Raw genomic sequence first — 21053 nt, forward strand, 5'->3', positions numbered from 1 at the left:
GATATCTTTAATAGGCCTACCGTTTGAATCGCATTGGCGTTGTGTGGCAGGTTGTAAAGGATCACATCGGAGTGGAGAATTCAGAGGCTCTTTGCAGTGATGGGGAAACAGCGCCCCCTGTGGTCCGAGGCCAGTCACGGCTCATCCTAACTCCTGTATCGTCCCTAATACTCACAATGGCTACAATTCGCTGGCAACAAAGAAAACCACACTGTATCTAAAATTGTGCAAAATCGGTCTTTATTATTTTTATCATAACCTTTCATCGTCATCATCATCATCATTATCATTACCATCAGTATAATTACAACCATTATTGTCATCATTATCTTCAAAACAACAGCAGGGTGAGCCAGAAAGATAGGCAGACAAAGAGAAAGAAAGAGGGAGGGAGCGAGTGAGGGAGGGATGGAGAAGAAGGGAGGCAGATAGAAAGGGTAAGGAAGGGCGAGTGAGAGAATGACAGAGAGAGGTTTGGATAAAAGCGTCTGCTAAATGCCCTAAATGTAAATGTAAATGTAGGAGAGAAAGGGGTAGGGAGAGAGAGACTGTGGAATATATTTTCTCGGCGTATTGACTTGACAAAAACAGGCATTAATCATGACATCAGATTAAACTCTTTTAGCTGTAGGGGTAGGGGCTAAGGCGTTAAAGTTCCCCCTCTGGAGTCTCTGAATGCGTGCACCTCCTTCTGGCAAACATCCTCATTCAACAATGTCTCCCGTGTCCTTATTTACACTTGGCCATAACACACACCTCCTCAACCTCTAACCCGTCTCCACAACCAGGACAGCCAGCCGACACTGGTCCAATCCAGACGAGACGAGACGAGGGCAATGGCGACTGGTCTGTACTGGTCTGATCCACTGGTCTGATCCACTGGTCTGTTTCTCCCGGCTGAGCCGATGGTAAATAAGTGTAATGTCTATTATAATTGAGCAAATACACACACATACACACACATGTATACATACGTACACGCACTACGCAGAAGCACGGACATTCGCACCCACCCACATGACACAGGTATTGGATGAGCTGCAGTAACTGTACAAGATGGGCCTCGCTCAGTCTCAGCCAATTACATTATGGGCCCCCTCACAGGGGATTGGATATTCAACTCAGTTCATTTTCATAATATTACCGTCATCTCGTACGAAGACGGGAACTGGAACTGCAAAACTGTTGGATAAATTTGAGCTGGCCGTTTTGAGAAGCGGTGGCTTCAAAGAGCCGTTCAGTAGCGATGTTCCCAACAAAGACAAGAAAGCCAAACATGAAGGGGTGGATTCACGCCGCACGGGACAGCGTTCTGGTTCTCCTTGTGTTGTTGAGTGCAGCCGAGTGGGGTAATGCCTTCCGACCCGCACGGTTCGACTGTCGTCATTAGCAAAAGAATAGCAAACATACGCAACAGAGCGGTAATGCAAACACATCAAGAGATCAAACTTCTATACGCAGGTAAGACCATCAATTATTCAGACCACAAAGGGCGCTCATTAGCATTGGAATGATTCCTTTTTCCACTAGATATTCACAAAGATAAATGAGAGAGAGATTGAGAGAAAGAGAGAGAGAGAGAGAGAGAGAGAGAGAGAGAGAGAGAGAGAGAGAGAGAGAGAGAGAGAGAGAGAGAGCGAGAGCGAGAACGAGAGCGAGAGAGAGAGAGAGAGAGAGTGAGAGACCAAAGGATCAGTGAAATCACAGCTGATATAAGAACAAAAGATGCTTTGACAAAACTGGAGAGGAAATGGAAAATAGGTTTGAAAGGAAAGGCATTTTGTGTGTGTGTGCGTGGGGGGGGGGGGGGGGGGTTGTGGGTGTGTGTGTGTGCGTGTGTTTCAGTGTTTGAGAGCACACATGTTTGAGCGAGGAGCAGACCTTGTGCCCACTGCCTGAATCGTTTCCTTTGTGTGTCATTCCACAGGTTTGTTGTACGTCCACACACCGTGAGTGTCTGTGTGTGTTTGTGTGCGTCCACCTGGATGTGTGTGCGTGTGTAAACTCTGTCCCACGCCGAGGCTCTGGTTGTACTGCGAGTGTCTGAGGCAACAGCAAAACAGTTTTTTGGACAGAGAGAAAGAAACGACGCGCGTAGCCTGAAGGCAGCTGACTGCAGCTGAGTGAGCTCTCACAACACAAGGCGAGGTAAACAACAACAAAAGAGGAGAACCACAAGAAAAACAAGTCTGATATATTGTTTCTGCGAAAAACAAATTTGCTGTCAGCCTTTTGGGACTGAGGCTGAGGCTGTATCTGAACGCTGTCCGTCCGTCCGTCCGTGCGTGTGGGGGTACCAGTGGGTCTCCTGAGGGCCAGAAGGGGAGGAGCTTGTTGTGGGGGGTGAGGCTCTCCATTAGCTAGAGTAGATCTGGGTCCCGATCACACGCATGATCTCCTTCTGGACCTTGGGCTCCTGGGTGTTGATGTTGGCGTCGCCCACCTGGCCGTCCTCGTACCTGCGGACATCAGACAGATACATCGTCCGTTGATTGGAGGGTTAACCCAAACCCTAACCCTAACCTGGCCGAACTCATACCTGGGGAGATCGGGCAGTCACATCGTCTGTTGATTAGACTACCGCTGGTATGATTACTAATTTTACTACTGGAATGATATGAGTTCCACAAGGTTAGCTTATCATAGCAGAAGAAGTATTACTCTGAGTAGAAGTATTAGATGTAGTGGCAGTAGTGATAGTAGTAGTAGTAGTAGTGGTATTATTGCTTACATTGTTGTCATGATTATCAAAATGTACAGTCAATATCTGTAATGATTTATGAATAGCTTAATGGTGCAAAACTAAACATGGAATCAAATAATTATTTAGTGAATCATCCAGAAAACTCAAGGGAAGAGAGTCACATAATATCAATTTATGAATGTTCAAGTGATCCCCGAAACAGTTGTAATATCGGATAACAGCATTCAAAACGTGCTTTTCTCCCTGCTGGAGATGAACCCTCTTATTCCATCACGACAGCAGGTCGCTTTGCTGGTCGGAGAAGGACGTGAGGAGAGGTCTACAGGATGACTCACACGAAGAAGAAGCGCGTGCAGACATGGTCAGACACGGGACACACCCAGATGTTCCCGTGCTTCTGCAGGTCTTTAGACGTGATCACTGGTTCAGGAAGAGAGGGACAGACAGGACACACACTCGGTTAGGCCAGCTCAGGGGCAGTGGCGGTGTCAAAAGCCATTGGACATCATTTTCCTTTTAGGAGTGTGTGACGGTTAGGTTGACGTGTGCTGAGCACGGCCGCTAGTTACCTTCACACAGAGCGATGCAGTTCAGGTTTCGACTCTGAAGGAACCTTGATTGAATGGGGCGACTCTGCTGACAGGAAGCGTTCTGTCCAGAGGATGTTGTTTAGTCAACGGTTTCACTCACACACAAACATCACAATGCAAGCAGAGCAAACATTTAGTGAACAACCAACACTAATGAAAGTTAAGAGCCTAAAAACGACCCCCTCTGATAACCTGAAGATATTGAATGCTTATATCACGTGGGCCCACTTATTATATTCTGCCATATATCTTCATGCCATCTTTTTATATTCTGTGTCCTCTCTACTGTGAGCCAAGGTGACGAAATTTTGTTTAATATGTGCACTGGTGCACTTATTGAATGACATAAAACAAGTCTAAGTCTAAGTCTAAGTCTATATTACGATTACAATTGGCTGTGAAACAGTGTGGCGTAGCATTGTGTAGCTTGTTTAGCATAGTGCAGCATCTCGCGTCGTGTTTACCTGTGGGATGGTGTTCATGCGGTTGTAGCGCTGCACCAACTCATCTTTGGTGGGCATGCGGTGCTGTCCTTTCCCCATTCCTTCAACACAAACCGGAGGGAGAACACAATGTCACCTCATCCCGTCTCCACGCACACTCACCTGAGAAGTTGTATTCTTACACACAGAAACTTACTCAGAGCCAGGTCTGTTATAGCATGTGACAGGTGTTAAGGTTTACAAGACTTTGAAGGAACTATACTACTAGAATGGATAGTATAGTCTCTATACTAGTAGTAGAGATATACTTATATAGTATAAATATACTACTAGTATATATATAGGTACTAGTATTTGCTAGTGACAATGTGTCAATGACATATACTTCTTTTGTATAATTGAGATAGATACAATCCACTCTCTCAACAATGTATTTAAATGTTGAGTTGGTGACATTCTGAGTTTATTTAGGTCTGTAATGCCTCATTTAAATTCAACAAGGACAACAGTTGTTTGTATAGTTGCAAAACCCCGACATAAAGCAGACAAAAGTGATCCAGTGGAAAGACGGCGACAACACATCTGTCTGAATGACATGGAAGGCAACACAGAAACCACCCCCCTCCCTCCCAAAAAAGAATAGCCTCGACCCCAAATACTGAACACCACTTAACACGGAGCAGATGCAACACCCACATATGAAAATGGACTCTTCCACCTTGACATCCAGGCAGTGTAAAGTACAGACACAGCGGAATCAACCAACACAGTGGCAGATGGGAAAGGAAAAGGAAAGAGTAGTTCCTACCTGAGTATCCAAAAGAAATGCTGGAGATCGGGCTGAGATAGATGCCCTTTCCATAGGCTGCCCCGTGCAGCTTGGGTTAGGAAGGATTAGGAAGGAAGCATGGGTCACTAGAGAGTCGCTCAGCAGGTGGTCTGACGCACGCACACAGACCCAGCCAGACACACACCAGGGACTTCTTGGTCATATAGTATGAGTACAGAATCCTCTGCCGATGTAGCGAGCACTACAGAGCTTGTTCTTGCACACTAATGTCTTTAAGGGACATGGTCTGCATCACTCAATGTTTTTTCCCCTCATATAAGCTGGCACTGACATCCTCCAATAAAACGAACAAGAGCAGCCATGTTTTCCTCCTCCCACTCACAAATACCAAGTGAGTATATCCGTCAGGCCAACGGCAAACAGACACTTCCCTTCGGTTCCGCAGAACTCCATCAGTGTCCGGAAGTGAACCACGCTGGCAATTAATTCAACCGTCACCAGTTGTTAAAGACGGCAAGACAGACTGGAGATTAAGAACAAATTATGCATCAACAATGAAGGGTGACGGCTTTGAAAGCCAGTGTCTGTTTGCTGCTCGCAAGGCAGAAAATACTTTATATTGGGAATAATAGAAACTGGAATTACGCCAATTTGTTCTGAAGTTTAAATATATAAACTTCCAAACTATGTTGGGTGGTTCAGTTTGAGGAAATAATACGAATATTATTTGACCAACATTTCCACACACACACTCACACATTCACTAGGAGACACACACGACACCAAATATATGGAGAAGCCGAGAAGAAAACACAGCTGAGTCCTAGAGGTTCTGAGCGCCCGTGGTCAGACACAGCGTGACCGAGTGTGATGAGATGAGAGGGGACACGGCGACATGAGGAGAACAAAGTGATGATGAAGGTCCGGACCGCGGGCGAGAACGTCCACGATGAAGGTGAAGGAGAGGAGGTTCAGGGGAGGACAAGTCGCGCAGGGAAGGAACAAAGGGCAGAGGCAAAGATGATATTTTGAGATGAAAAAGGTGGAAGGAGTTCAAGGAACGGCGTGTCTGGAAACATCAACAAAGGTCTGACAGGGTTTCTGTGTGACAGGGGAGCGATTTGGCTCCAGCGGCGTCACGCTGAAGACAGACGGAGCAGCGCTTCAAGGAGGAGGTGGGAGGATGAGAGGGAGCATGGTGGTATCGAAGGTTACGGGGTACGACTTCAAACGGTCGTAGGAGAAGAGGAGGAGATATAAATGGCACACAGAGCCATCTGTAAGGCTGAACTTTCATAGTTTGTGAAAGTTTAAACATCTCCAAAATACATCGTAATCTATTCTGGAAACGTTGAGATTTATCTCACTCAAGCTGTAACTGAAGCACACGCACGTTTTGGCAGACGATTCACTCTGCCCACCGCGTTGTGACAATCTTCACAGTGTCTGATTTATCTTTGCTAAAATATTCAAGAGTCTTGAGAAGCTTACGACTATCGGGGGAACATCTGTGGCCTTAAGCATCCTACACAATAAACCAAGTGTATAACGTATGATTGGTGTTTCACTCTAGACGACTGAGAAAGGACAACGAATACTGACCTTCCATCGGGGGGGGCTGCCCCCACCATCGAGTACTGGTGCTCTAGAACGCCCCCGTACTCCATACTCACTAGCCAGCCCCTTGATCCCTGTTTCCTTGTGTCCTAGGATCTACCTTACACCCTGCTCTGAGTGGTTAACCCTTGGCGCACCTCAAGCAGGGCACACAGGATGCTTCCTCGTAGGCTTATGTCTGGGAGCAGCGCAGGCTCCTCCCATTTGTTCCATATAATGAACATGGTGGGAGGAGGTGCGCTGCTGCCATTGGCTGCTCATACAGGAAACAGGAAGGAGTTTCCTTTTTACTGGTGAGAGGGAATCGGAAGCAGGGCAGGCTCCTCCCTTTTTTCTCCATATAAGGAACACGGTGGGAGGAGTGGGGCTGCTGCCATTGGTTCCTCATACCGGAAACAGGAAATAGTTTCCAGTTTACCGGTAAGGAGGTAAAAAGCTTTCTGTGTGCCTTGCTTTTTCTGGAGCTCCAATTCCAAAATGGAACAAAGGGAATCTGGCACCCGTTGACTGTCAAAATGGATCAGCTGGACAGCCGGCTCTGCGTGGAGCACGCACTATCCAAATGGAGACGCGTCTTAAAGAAACCCAACTGCCCCGGGCTACATACCTGCAGTTTGGTATAAGAGGCATTGACTAGTCCATTTCTCAGAACGGAGTGCCAGTTCTCTATATGGGAACCACTAGAGCAAGTGTAGAGGAAAAGAGGGTGAGAGATACAAATTCAGAGGGTGGTGAGGTTACAGGAGGAAGCTAGGACCTCAAACTGGTACAGTGGTGGATTCACTGAAAACAACTGTTCCTGGTTAATCTTTATAAAATATACCTTGTTGTTGATTTAAATCTGAATTTAACAAGCAGGAAGCAAATATGCCTGCAAGCCAGGTGATCGTGAGGTATTTTCTATTTGTATTGTTTCTCATTAAACAAAAAACTAAGTTAGACTTCCATGGTATTTTTTACTTAATATTTGTTTTGACGTCAAATCCTAATTGGTCTGTGCTGACCAATGGTGGGAATCGTCATTGGTCAGCACAGACCAATCAGAATTGTCCAGCAAGCCCCTCTGGGTGGGCCGATTGGTGGATGGATCCACTCTACCAACATTTAGTCACACACAATTGAACAGAAGGAAAAACGTGCATTAAAAAGTGACTAAGCGCCGCTTTAAATAAAAGAACACTATTCTTTAGACATGTCACTTAACAATCCTTCTCTCCGCTAAATCACTGTATATATTCTCTCCTCTTTTAAGTATGTATGAAGGTTATTTTAGTTCACACTGGTTTTGTGCAACATCAGTTCTCATTTGTCTAAAAATGGATGCCTTATGTAAGTACAAACAACACAAGCACCATCACGCTTCAGCTCCCGTCCACAGCGTTATTCTAAAAATAACATGAATAGAGTGTGTGTGTGTCTATGTGTGTCTGTGTGTGTCTGTGTATGTGTGTGTGTCTCTGAGTATGTCTGTGTGTGTGTGCGTTTGTGTGTCTTGGCATGTGTCTGTGTGTCTGTGTCTGTGCATATGTTTGTCTGTGTGTGTGTGTGTGTCTTTGCATGTGTGTCTTTGTGTGTGTGAGTGCGTGTGCGTGTTTGTATGTGTGCGTAAACCATCTTCCCTGGCTGTTCAACCAGATGCCGTACCTATAACTATTATATCATACAGCGTTGTTATGGCAGTGCTCTTAGATTACTCCATTAACTTCAGAAGGCCATGCTCTGGTGAGTATTAGGAGTTTAGTGTTGAGAGTGATCCACTCTCCTCACACTCTGTAACCTGGCCCGTCAAACCACATGGTCCTATAATATGTTATGTTATGCTACATCTATAACATGACAAACCTCCAGACTCCATCATCAGTTCACAGGCGACTGAATTCAAGGCCATGGACTTCTGCCCAAAATACTAACTTCTTCATAGTATAAAAGAAGAGAATAATAATATCGAGAACTCTGTAGATCTATAATCTGTAGGGTGTTTCCTGACAAATTCAATATATTCGGTTGCAAATAGAACAGTAGTGAGAGGTGAGAGTGAGACGGAGAGAGAGTGAGACAGGGGGGGGTGAGACTCACTGGAAGGCGAAGGTGCTCCCGTACAGCTTCTTGGCCGTGCGGAAGCGAGCCTCCTTGGCCGGAGGGCTGCTGAGGAGCAGGAACTGGTGGGAGGTGTGCATGAACTTGAGTTGCTGTGAGAGAGAGAGAGAGAGAGAGAGAGAGAGAGAGAGAGAGAGAGAGAGAGAGAGAGAGAGAGAGAGAGAGAGAGAGAGAGAGAGAGAGAGAGAGAGAGAGAGAGAGAGAGAGTGAGTGAGTGAGTGAGAGAGGGGGAGGGGGAGAGGGAGAGAGAGAGAGAGAGAGAGAGAGAGAGAGAGAGAGAGAGAGAGAGAGAGAGAGAGAGAGAAGGAGAAAGACAGACAGAAAGCGAGAGAGAGAAATTGCTCAGTCAGCCATCGTACCAGTGGCTCTCTATGCTGCCCAGATGACTCGATTTGGGGGATCACTAACTGAATAACCTAATAACTCATACATCGTGTCACCGTATCTCAACTCTTACTAATTTGATCTGATCTTACCCGACTGAGGGGCAGCTTGACGATGTGGGACCTGTTACTGGAGATGATCCTGCAGGAGATGGGGAGGAGACAGATGAACCACATGCAGAGGGCATCTTCACAATGTCAGGTTGAACTTTACCGGCTGACCCCTCAGCATTACTCCGGCCAGTTTTCGACATGCCACCAACGTGCTTCTTGTTTAAACAGCTTTCAGACAAATTGCAGCTGGTTCATCTTTAGAATGAATCCCATTTCTTAATTTATGCAGTCTGGATTTGTTCTTGAGGATCTTCTCCAGGGGTAAGGTTCTCCAGGGGTTAGGTTCTCCAGGGGTTAGGTTCTCCAGGGGTTAGGTTCTCCAGGGGCAAGGTTCTCCATGCAGTCTGGATTTGTTCTCAACTCACCACTGCAGCAGGGGGTGGGCCAGAGGGTCCAGCTTATCCATCTGCTTCTTGATCTCCAGATAGGAGCCCTGCGGAAACACACACACACACACACACACACACACACACACACACACACACACACACACACACACACACACACACACACACACACACACACACACACACACACACACACAGACCCACACACGCACATTGCTATACCCAAAATCGCTGCTTCAGAAAAATGGCCATATAGTTAAAAAAGCGAATGCTCAATATTAAGGGCTGACAACTAACCCCTCCTACTGAACTGTCCCCATCACCGTTGAGTGATACAACACAGCAGCGGTCATAGACTATAGACCTGGTGTATGAAGTGTGTGGGGTTACCTGGGTCATCTCTCGGATGGACATGACGCTGTCCAGGGCTTTCTGCAGCCTCTCGTAGTTCTTCTTCTGTTAGAAGGCAGGGAGGGGAACCAAGAATGGAGGGGTGCAAACAAACAGAGAGAGAGAGAGAGAGAGAGAGAGAGAGAGAGAGAGAGAGAGAGAGAGAGAGAGAGAGAGAGAGAGAGAGGGGAGAGAAAGAGAGAGGAAGAGCAGGAGAGTGAGAGAGTGAGAGAGTGAGAGAGTGAGAGAGAGAGAGAGAGAGAGAGAGAGAGAGAGAGAGAGAGAGAGAGAGAGAGACAGAGACAGAGACAGAGAGAGAGAGAGAGAGAGAGAGAGAGAGAGAGAGAGCATTGAAGCGTCCAAAACACCCCAACAAATAAATATAGGTTGCATTAGTTTTTTCTCATCAAACTACATTTCCACTCCATGAAAACCAGACTACACCTTCTACCCTAACCTCTCAGACAAAGCTTGTGCTTCATTGAGCCTGACACCTTTAAGCACTTAGCAGACTCTGGGTTTTCAAAGAGCAGTTGCACTGTTTAAATGTATATGGTTATTACTGTTGTTGTTGATATGACCTTTGGGTTGAAGGCCAGAGTCTTGGGGTCATTGGGGTCGACCACGGAGGGGTAGGGCTCGAAGATGATGCTCTTACGAGGAGACTCCAGAGCAGCTCTGCACATGGCCACCAGAAGGTCAACCACCTGCACATCCACAGAGAACATCCTCAGTATGTACGAACACATGAGCCACGTTAAACATCATGATCTTTTCAGGAGCAGTGTACATTTACATTCCATTTACATTCAGGACATTTAGCAGACGCTTTTATCCAAAGCGACTTACAATCGATGTACAAGCGAAGTACATCTGCTTAATTAACCCATTCCCCGTACACAACAAAGATAGCTAGGATAAGATGCTATATGATGCTAAGTACTATTTGTAAGTGCCAGGATGACCAACATACAATGATTGTGTAAGAGCGGTCTTTTTAGGAGAGTAGGGGAGGAGAAGGGGTGGTGGGGGGTAGGGGATTGGGCTATGCAGAGTCCAGGTGAACTCTGAACAACTGAGTCTTAAGTCTCCGGGGGAAGCAGGGGAGCGAATCTGTGGTCCTGACGTTAATTTACGTCAGATATATGTCAGAAGATGGATCGGAGGGAGGAATTAATGGATGCGTGGGCGGATGGGTGGATGGAAGGATGGTTTCTTCATCATGGCTCCTAGTCATTTAAAACCCATCGTGATGTCCTCACCTCTGCCCCAGTGGCGACCTCCTCAGCAGCCCCGGACATCACACCCAGCGTGTAGAAGGAGAACACACACAGTTCCCTGGTACAGACAGCAGGCTACACACACACACACACACGCACGCCCGCATGTACACACACACACATGTACAGACACAGATGCACGCACACACATACACATACACACATGCACACACACACACACACACACACACACACACACACACACACACACACACACACACACACACACACACACACACACACACACACACATAAACACACACATACATGCACACACACGCATGTCAGTTTAGCATCTTCAATAGTATGTTCATAAATCAAAATGAGAACATATCAGAAACAGCGTTTATAAGTGCTTTTCCATGAGCGTACCTTCAGCATGGACCCGTTCTGGAAGACGTGCTGTTCGTCACACACCACGCAGTACTCGTTGAGCGTGGGAATCCTCTGCTCCGAGTACTTCATTATCTATAGGGAAACAAACACACTGGTTTCCTTCACAGCCCCAACGCAGCGGACATGACAGCTCTAAACCCAAAGTGGGCCGTATGTAAATGAGTGAACGTTGTTGTGGCACCAAGTCATTAAGCGGTGATGATGGGGGGAACGAAAGGGTTCTATTTACGCTTAATACTTGTGTTTAACTGCAGGCTATAAAATCTACGGCTGCATATCCAACAGATGTCTGACTCGTGCTTTTACGTTCCCTCCTTAACCTCTGGAATATTTAAAGATGATTATGATGACAATATAATGGTTATATATGTATATAACAACAACAAGGGATCGTATTCAATCTGTCACAGGACATTTTTACATACACAACGGTTCTGATATCACCGTAATGGATTATAAATCCATAGGTTTTGAAGGAAAACAACCTATTTTAGATTAAATCTGATGTAGTCGTCTGTTACATTGGAGTGTTAAAGATTGATCATGGCCCAAATCTCTAAAGAAATGCACACGTTTGGATAAGATGTAAATATGGACTCAAATGATCCTCTATTGGTTAAACACATGCTTTTGCAAGAGTTAACCCATTTTGGGTTCCCAGGTAACATAGATTAAACATGCGGGCTACACCCCCTTAAATCTATTCATAGTGAGTGGAGACAACAGCAAAGCCCTGCACCAAAATTAAAACAAAATGGAGGCGAGAACGCATTAAAAACAAAAATGTAAAAGCGTGCAGGGACTGCCACACTGCGCCCCCTAGTGGCGTTAAGGAGGCGTTACCTGCACTAAGAAGCCATATTCCAGGGTGGGGATGTTCTTGCAGTGGCCGCCGGCCTGGGATGAGAAAAACAGTTCAATCAGCTGCCGGGTGGTGATCTGCGCTGGGGCTCTGGCCGCCGGGACAGCCACGGTCTGATGGGTCAAGTGGAGACAAGGCATTATGGGAAACCGCTCCACTGAGGCTTGCTCGGGTGGAGGGAGAGGAGGGTGGAGGGAGAGGGGGTGAAGGGTGGAGGCCGGTGGAGGAAGAGAGGAGCAGAGGACAACATCACCACAAGGGGTTAAAGGGGCAGTGTGTAGGATTGAGAGTCAGATAGTGGAACGGACTTGGCAGAAATGGAATATGATTTTTAATAAATGTATAATCCCATGAAAATAGGAATTGTTGCGTAATTGCTACCTTAGAATGAGCCCTTTATTTCTACATAGGGAGTGACGCTAGATGATGCTCAGGCTTACACACTGCATCTTTAACCGTGGGTACAACTGGGAGGGGGAGCGGGAACACAGAATGAGAAGCACGTGAAGAGCCTCTATAAGGAGTTTACGATAAGGGAGACAAGTCCTTATTTTGTTTTGCTCCATAAATGTTTCAATGATTTTGATATATATGTGACCGACATAAATATCAGTGGTTTGGATGAGATGTTTGGTGGTCTGTAAAGGGTTCTCATTGGGTCTCACAGAATCCTGGCGGACATTTCTGTGTTATACTTTACTCATATTATACAGTAAAAGAAGGAAAGTCTCCAAACATAAGGGGTCTGCTTCATCGAAGTGTGCTAGTTTGCTGTTGGCTGCATGTCCCTGCTCGGGTGAGATGTGTGTTGTGACAATGTTTGATAACGGCCCCTCACACCTGCTTGGTTGTAAAGAAGGACTTCTCATAGGGTGTGAAATGAATAACTTAAAAATGAAACATTAACGAAGCTGCCATTGGATTATATTATGTTATGATCACACATTATGAGTACAAACCAATTAAATAAACCACAACAACTAACAACAATACATCTGCTCTCCAGATGGAACAACATTTAGTACATTCTGGGGAATAATTCCTACTTGCATTTCACAATAAACACCTAAAAAGTCAGAGGTAAAAAGAAGTAGCAAAATAATAACATTACGGGGAAAATATTTGTTTGCATAAAAATGTGGTGTAAGTATCTTCAAGTATTGGATAACTTTATTCTCGATTTATTTTTTTAGATTATCCTCAGCCTCACTTGTAAGTCGCTTAAACGAGTTCTCCTCGATGGCTAGACGGAGATGTACTATATATTCCTTTGAATCAGTGAGAGCAGTGGTTCTCGAATGGGGGTACGCGTATCCCTAGGGGTACTTTGGACCCATGAAAAAGAAAATCGGTGAAAATAAAGGATGGATCCAGAAACCCCAAAATGTCGTCGGTTTCAGGAGGAATATATTTGAATGGGATCCAGCTCTACGTGCTCTGACTCTCCCCTGCGTTGGGCTTCTTTTGAGGTGAGGAATTAGCCAGCAGTTGCATGGAGAACAGGCCAAGTATTTTCACCCTTTTAATGTCTACACTGTCAACTAGAACGCATACATAATTTATGTTATTAAAAAAGAAATCTCCCAAACATGTTTTGTGCCGGTATAGGGGTACTCGGCTGAAAAAATATCTTAGAGGGGGTACACTAATAGAAAGAGTTTGAGAACCATTGCTCTAGTGGTAGCCGTTGGTGAAGCCCCATAGCGGTGGTTTGGGTGGAGCGGCTGCAGGTGGAGTTTCTGACCTGGCTGCTGGGCGGGTAGCTGAACAGCTCTCCTTTAGGGTTCTTCATGGTGCAGGAGATGGAGCGGTTCATGAGCCGGGTCACTCTGAGCTCCGGGACGCTCAGTTTGCCCTTCAGCACCGTGTCCTGGATCAGGGGGAAGCTGGGCGACCTGCAAGGAGACGGAGCATAGGGCGATGAGGGTGGGGCAGGTGGTGTTAGGGGAATGGGAGGACAGCTTGGTCAGGGTGGGGCGGGTGGTGTTATAGAGGCGGGAGCACAGCGCAGTGAGGGTGGTGTTAGGGAGATGGAGCACAGGGTGAGGGTGGTGGGAAAAAAAGTTTGATTTGGCTAAAATGTTCCGTTATACGGGGGAATTATATCGTTAATACAAGCGTCATGTCATAGTTCGGACTAAAAACACTTTCCAGAGTGTTTTCTAGTTTGCTTTTGCCTGCCTTGCTCGAATGAGCGTGATGTGTGTTCTGACAACATTTGACAACGTCCCGCAAACCAAATCTATTTCTGTTTTAACGAAGGACGTTGCTTCGACGGGAAATCGTGAACAGACTATTTCAATCTACGCTCGTTAAACTGACCCGTCACTTTGGCGGAGAACTATTTGAGATGATGCATTATACAAAATCTATCTGGAGCTTCAAATGGCCAGGCTACTTCCTCTGAACTTCCTCTGTACTCATTAGGGTGGCGCCGTCTGTGACCCCACTCTGGGAGACGTCCCATCACGGACATCTACCGAGCAAATTGGATTTGGAGCCAGAGTCCCCGGATCGCTTTAGCCACGGTCGGACGAGTTTTATTCTTCAAACATTCAGGGTTTCAAATAAGGCCGAACCAAAGTGATGTTTCCGCAGTGGAAATGCCCTCAAACCTTAGAATAAAGATTTACTCACTTTCATCTTATATCTTATTTAATTAGTATTGAAGTACATCTGATCTCGTATAGTATAGCCTTAAGGGCATGTCTTTCACCCAGAAATAGAAAGAGATAGAAGAGAGAGCAGAAGGAGTAGGCCAAGAGTGAGAGAGAGGGGCAGAGCGTGAGAGAGGGGGAGAGAGCGAGGCGAAGAGAGCGGGCCGAGAGGGAGAGGGAGAAGGAGAGGGAGGGAGGGAGGGAGGGAGGGAGGGGGGGAGGGAGGGAGGGAGAGAGAGAGAGAGAGAGAGAGAGAGAGAGAGAGAGAGAGAGAGAGAGAGAGAGAGAGAGAGAGAGAGTGAGAGTGAGAGAGAGAGAGCGAGAAAGGGAGTCCTACTTGGGGATGGGGGAGAAGATGCTGAGGCCCGCTCTGAACTTCTTGATGGTTCCTCCAGCTTTGAACCAGCTGTGTCTCTTCTCCTGCTGGGCCTTCAAGAACTCGTTGCTGAGGTGTTTCCACTGCTGGGAGGTGAAGGTGCTCAGGATCCTGGAGAGAAACCCCACCACAAAGTCATGCACAACGAAGAAGACATTCTTCCAAAAATGTACAGAAAAATTAAATGTTTTCTGAACCATATACTGATGATATTGTAAGCATGACATGTGACGACATGTTTCTCCTCACTTAGGGGATAGAATATATGCAACTTAGGGAGAAGCCGTTAAACAATCTTAGTCTTGTATGGTTGAACTGTGAACCTAACAGGTTCGGACAGGAGGAGGAGATGAGCACCCACTTCTTCAGCTGAAGGCCAAGACTGAAGCCCTCTTTGTTGGAGGGCTGGAACACCTCCACAGACGGCTCTGAGAACAAACATACAAAGTTCATGTGTAATATCCACACACTATTCAGAATTGCCCATGGCAGGTACCTAGAGATAGCCTTTTATTTAACTATTTTGCTTCATATCTATTTCTCTTCCTACTCTCTGACAGTATCACACTATCTTTTTACTGTTATCACGACTCATATTATTATCATTATTTACTAGTATTTAGTCATGTAGCTTTTGTTCAGAGCAACTGATGTGACGAGTCAGTAAGGAGCAGGTCATCTTGGTCAAGGAGGCCTACAGGCAGACAGGAAGTCAAATAGCTAAACGAGAGCCTCCTTCCTCCTAACTTTCTCTCTCTGAGGGTTCTGTTCCAGAAGATTGACAGAGTGGTCGACTCACCTGGTCCATCGAGGTACTGAGACAGAGAGAAACGCAGTCTCAGAATAATAGGCTCTGTCCTGATCACCTTCCAGGCTGTAGCAACCTCCTCCTGAGTTTGATGGAGACACCCACGCACACACAAACACACACACAGACACACACACATACACATACACAGACACACACACACACACACACAACCAGAAAGACAGATGCACACATACACATACAGACGCACACACAGACGTACACATAAACACACATACACAAACACATACACACACAAAAACACATGCACACGCGCATGAAAACTCCTTACTGCATTTTTTAAATACATAGTGTGTGTTCCACGTTCAAAACTCTAAAATACACCTACAGGTTTGAGAAATAAAACATAGACATTTGAAGGGATCCAATTTGGTAAATTATGTGTTATTCAACGTTCTAATTATAGACTAAGCATCAAACAGGCACCTGCCACTACAACACAGGGGCAAACGAAAAATCCAAAATATCCACTCACGTCTAAGAAACCGATGTTGATTTGGAGATCAATGTCCACGTCATCGATGGTGCCATACTCCCTGTTAGGACGGTGGAAACACATTCATCATAGATAACAAGACCGCTCACATGGCTGCGCACCCCGCTGTTTGTGGATCCAACGATCGCCATTCAAGAGGGAGAGATAAATGCTCTTCTTTTCTCGCTCTCAGTTTGCTCAGGATGGGGGTCTGATTTGATTTAGATCTGGAAACTATTGTATTGAATGTAACATTTACTCAAAATTTGCTTTCCTCAGAGTGTGCAGAGTGTGTGTTTCGCTGTATGTGTAATACCACTCTGAGAGCAACTTTTGAATCTAACATGAAACCATGTTTTCTTTATTGCATGTGTGCATGTCTGTTTTCATATGTGTGCGTATGTGTGCGTATGTGTGTGCGTGTGTGTGTGCATGAATGCGTATGCGTTGTTCCTACCTCACGGAGACAGCACTGTCGGTGTAGATATCTTTCACGGCCTCGATGTCAGCATCGAGCTGAGGGTGGCGGTACAGGTCAGCAGCACAGCTCCCCTGGAGACACAGTCACTGATCACCCAGGGGCCCACATGGGACATCCAGGAGACCTCCAGGAGCCCACACAGGGGCCAAGACAGGGGACAGACACGCACACACCCAGGGGCCAACAAAGGGGACATCCAGGCATGTGCAGCCTCCCATTTCAACCAGTTAGCGGAACCGAAAAACACACGCCATGATTGTGTTGCACAAATACATCCATGTGTATCTGTCTGTCTGAATGTCTATCTTTCTGTATTTCTGTCAGTCTGTGTTGTGCTGAACACATACAGAGTCCTACTTCCGCCCTGGCGTTAGATGTGAATTGTAGGGAGCACATCTAACAGACAGTCTAGGTGTAACTGAAGCTCTTAGAATGCTGCAGCATTAGCCTCAGCTTGGAGTCTGTTCCTCTGTCACGGTCTCTGATAAGGTGGTCTCATGGGGTTCTCTGTGCATGGAGATGAGCTTTAGGGGCAAAACGGGATTTACATCCCTGCCGCAAGATTGGGAAGAGGAGTGTTCGAAACAAGATGAGCGAAAGATTAGCATCTTGTATGGCATCTTGTAGCGCACTGGGGCTGAGGATTTAACCTGATAAGACACGGTGGTTTGAGTGCTGCTTCACTGAGCTACTGTTGCCCGCAGTGATGGAACTGAGAAAGTTCCACCACAAAAGATTACAGTGGAATATGTATGCGACACATGATAAGAACGATTGTACGTGATACTCCTTCACCTCAGCTCGCATGAGAGCCCCACTTGGGTTTTTAAGTGCGATTAAAAGAAAAAGGATTTAAATAATTAAATAGTAATATTAATTCGAATACGTCATAACCAAAACACTCCGATTGTTAAAATGTATTATTTTATTCAAAGTGTTGAAGCATTTCTATTCATTTATTAAATCCATGATACAGTGTTATGATAATCCTAGATTTAGACAGTGGAGTGTGTGTGTGGTTTAAGGCTGGTTGAAGCGAGCTAGGGGAGGCTGAACACATTTCAAAACATAATAACACAATGGGAAGTCAAAACAGGAAGTAGAGGAGGAGGTTAAAGGTTACCTGGATTCCGTACAGGAACTGCTCCGACTCGTTCTCCCCGTCAGACTCCTCGTCTGTCCAGCACTGGCCTTTGATATCCTGCCAGGCCACACACACACACGCACGCACAGACACACACACACACACACACACACAAATATACGCACACAGACACACACACACAAATATACGCACACAGACACACACAAACACACATACACAGACACACACCAACCCATAAAAACGTCAACACATACACGCACGTCCGCACAAACACAAACACACACACACACAAACAGACACACATACACGTGCACACGAAAAACAGACGCACACACAAACACATATACACGTGCACACACACACACACACACACACACACACACACACACACACACACACACACACACACACACACACACAGTGGTCACCCTCATTATGCTGCGATCAGGAGGATGCAGGACCCTGTTTTAGTCTATTCTCGCTCTTCATCCCGGCCTTTCTTCCCTCCATCTGTCCATTTGGCCTCCCGTTTCATGGCTTCAGAACTACGCTTTTTATAGCATCAAAAGCACCTGATAGGACCGGGGAGGATAAATACCTGGAGCGTTTCCAAACGGACGGCGCACTATTAAAATTCTATCATGAAGTGCTTTTAAAAAAAATCAATAAACTGGTTGTTGGCTTAAAAAAAAAAAAAGATCAATCATCAATTTCTGAAATTAAAACCGCCATTCAGCCGCTGTATTTTTAGCAAGGCTTCAGGGCTTTAGCAGAATACTATTATATTTAGACAGATCCAGACATCATACAGCCCTGCAAAGCTTGTAGATTATTAGAAGGGTAATAATCAGGACAATTTAATCCCATCTTTTGGATGTAGTTAGCTACTATTATTATTCTAATATTAACAGTTTGTATTATTTATTATTAAGTCCATATAACCACAGTTGATGCTGATGATAGCCTGTGGCTAGTGTTGTAGATTCATGGTTAAGCCATCAGCCTGCTCCATCAGACTTGCTCCTGTCTTTGACAAGACGGCCCTAAGCTGCTCTGGCTGCTGAGGACCTGTAGCCAAATCACGGTATTGATCTGAATAAAACCGGCAATAGACCACTGATTGGGTCACACGAGTAATTACAGATGGGTGAGAAATAAGAGCACAGCATTTTCCAGTTGTTCCTACCATTTGGTCTGCGGTTCATAGGGCTATCTCAGAACAGGTTCGGTCTCTCCCCACTGTGGTCCATCGTAGCCGAGCGAGTCGAGGGAAGCGAAGAGCAGACAGAAACACACGGCTCTCTCAGGCACTCGTCATCATCCTCCAACAGCCCCCGGGTGAACCTGAATCAAACGTTTTTTTCAAATGTAAACAAATAAAAGACGATGTGAAGATCAATTCAACAAATATGGGAAGACCCTCCCTCAGTGCCGTCGTGTGTGTGTGTTTTTGTCTCCGTGCTTGTTTTTTCTTTCGTCTTTTAATCGCCTGCACTCCACCTTGCCATGTATCCTAGCAACAGCCTCCCTGCCTTCTGTCAGAGTGGCATTAATCACTAAGGAGAGAAAGTGTGTGGGAGAGAGGCTTTATGTGCAGAACACTGGGTAAGCAGCAGCCCTGGTTGAACGGTGGACATTTCAGCACGTATCCGCTCATCTCTGCCTGATCAACTGGTGCTGAGAGGTTAGAGGCGGACCGTGTAGCCAGCACCTTGCTACTGCTAGAGTGTTTCGGACCAGCCTTTCTCCCAAGGTCTGAGCAGGTGTCATTGAACCGCCTCATAATAAAGTCCCAGGCCGTCGGCCTTGGAATTGAACGTTTTAGCGCAATATAACACGTATAAGGGATGGATATGGATGCCTCAACGGAATCTAAAATATGTGTCATTTTGTGAAGGGATAGTATAGAACCTAAGGTATAAATGATGACTTTATTTATACCTTACTGCAAAATCAAGATCTATAAAGGAAATAGCTGTGAACATTAATAGGGCCTTTATCAGATCCCAGCTAATCAACAAATCACATCCCATACTGTTTATTATACTCCCAGCAACGTATATATAAATCAAAGCTGTTTTAAACAAAGTAGCAGGCATGACCTGATTGTACATTGATATTATAAAGACATTTATTCTTATGCAATGCTTCATGGCTATAAATGAGGAAGCATCAACCAATGTCCTCGAATATGCATTCAGAATATTAACAATAGTCTTCATTGTATAACCCAGGTGACAACACGGAGAAGACAACAAACCACCGAGGAGCCATCCTGTGTGTGTGCCCCATATAGGTCAACTAAATAATAGTTTATCCTCAAATCTATTATTCATTTCCCCCCCCCTCTGCGACACGGAGACTGCCAAGTTAGTTTATGCCTAAATGCGAGCCGTTTTCCTGGACCATATCGGGACCGCGCGTCTCCCACTGCTTCAGCCTGGCTCTCCTGATGAGGGATGGACATCACACAGGTCCACACACTGCATTACAACTCAGCACAGCAAGGATCAGATCCCCACCACGACCTGTTCGGCTCTCCCTTGTTCTCCCGCGGTGGTTTGCTAGCACGACCCACCGGAGAACTCCCCCCCCCCCCCCCCCCCACCACCACCACCGACACCGACACCGACACACCGACACACGCACCATCCTCCCCCGTCCCTCCCCCTCCTCCTGTCTCCATACCCCGCTCGCCTCACATACCATTACAGAGGGGGGGGGGGGGGGGGGGGCTACCCGCCATATATTAACAGCCTCGCACAGAGATGCTAGCTAGATAGACCCCCCCCCCCCCCCCCCCACCCGGCCATGCCCCCCCCGTCAGACCTACCGTCATCCGCGATGGAGAGGATGCTGTCCTTGCCTTCCTCCTTATCCTCCTCCTGCTCTACCAACGGCCGCTCTCACACTGAATAACACAATAGAACCAAAACGCTCCCTTTGAAATGCTCATCAAAAACACAGTATCCACATTCCCCCCTTGATAGCTGAGTCTGGTTGAGTCTGTGTGCTGCCGGCCGGTGTGTGTGTGTCCGTGTGTTTATCTATTGGAGATCTCTGCTCCGACCGCTGTCTTATATTCTCCCTGACAACACAGAGGGGACTGAGCATGCT

The 21053-nt window shown here is 46.2% G+C and overlaps 1 protein-coding gene across 4 annotated transcripts; it reads right to left on the reverse strand.

The window, feature by feature from the left end:
- Positions 1 to 218: 218 nt before the first annotated feature.
- Positions 219 to 21053, reverse strand: LOC115559024 (protein mono-ADP-ribosyltransferase PARP6). Of its 4 annotated transcripts, none has more exons than XM_030377633.1 (23): positions 20770 to 21053; positions 19123 to 19280; positions 17955 to 18032; positions 16808 to 16902; positions 16351 to 16411; positions 15846 to 15936; positions 15408 to 15474; positions 15008 to 15157; positions 13758 to 13908; positions 11995 to 12048; positions 11128 to 11223; positions 10738 to 10830; positions 10057 to 10182; positions 9476 to 9541; positions 9104 to 9171; positions 8718 to 8766; positions 8221 to 8333; positions 6752 to 6824; positions 4546 to 4615; positions 3759 to 3838; positions 3274 to 3355; positions 3040 to 3124; positions 219 to 2459 (listed from the first exon to the last, which is right to left on the reverse strand). In XM_030377633.1, exons 2-23 carry the CDS (start codon positions 19123 to 19125, stop codon positions 2357 to 2359), a joined length of 1854 nt encoding a protein of 617 aa, XP_030233493.1. In that variant the 5' UTR covers positions 19126 to 19280; positions 20770 to 21053; the 3' UTR covers positions 219 to 2356. The 4 variants fall into 4 exon arrangements, with proteins under 4 accessions (XP_030233493.1, XP_030233492.1, XP_030233491.1 ...); XM_030377632.1 differs by having other exon boundaries at positions 10039 to 10182; XM_030377631.1 differs by having other exon boundaries at positions 11995 to 12126.

The sequence above is a fragment of the Gadus morhua genome, chromosome 14 (assembly GCF_902167405.1).
Source record: "Gadus morhua chromosome 14, gadMor3.0, whole genome shotgun sequence".
Classification (NCBI taxonomy): Eukaryota; Metazoa; Chordata; class Actinopteri; order Gadiformes; family Gadidae; genus Gadus; species Gadus morhua.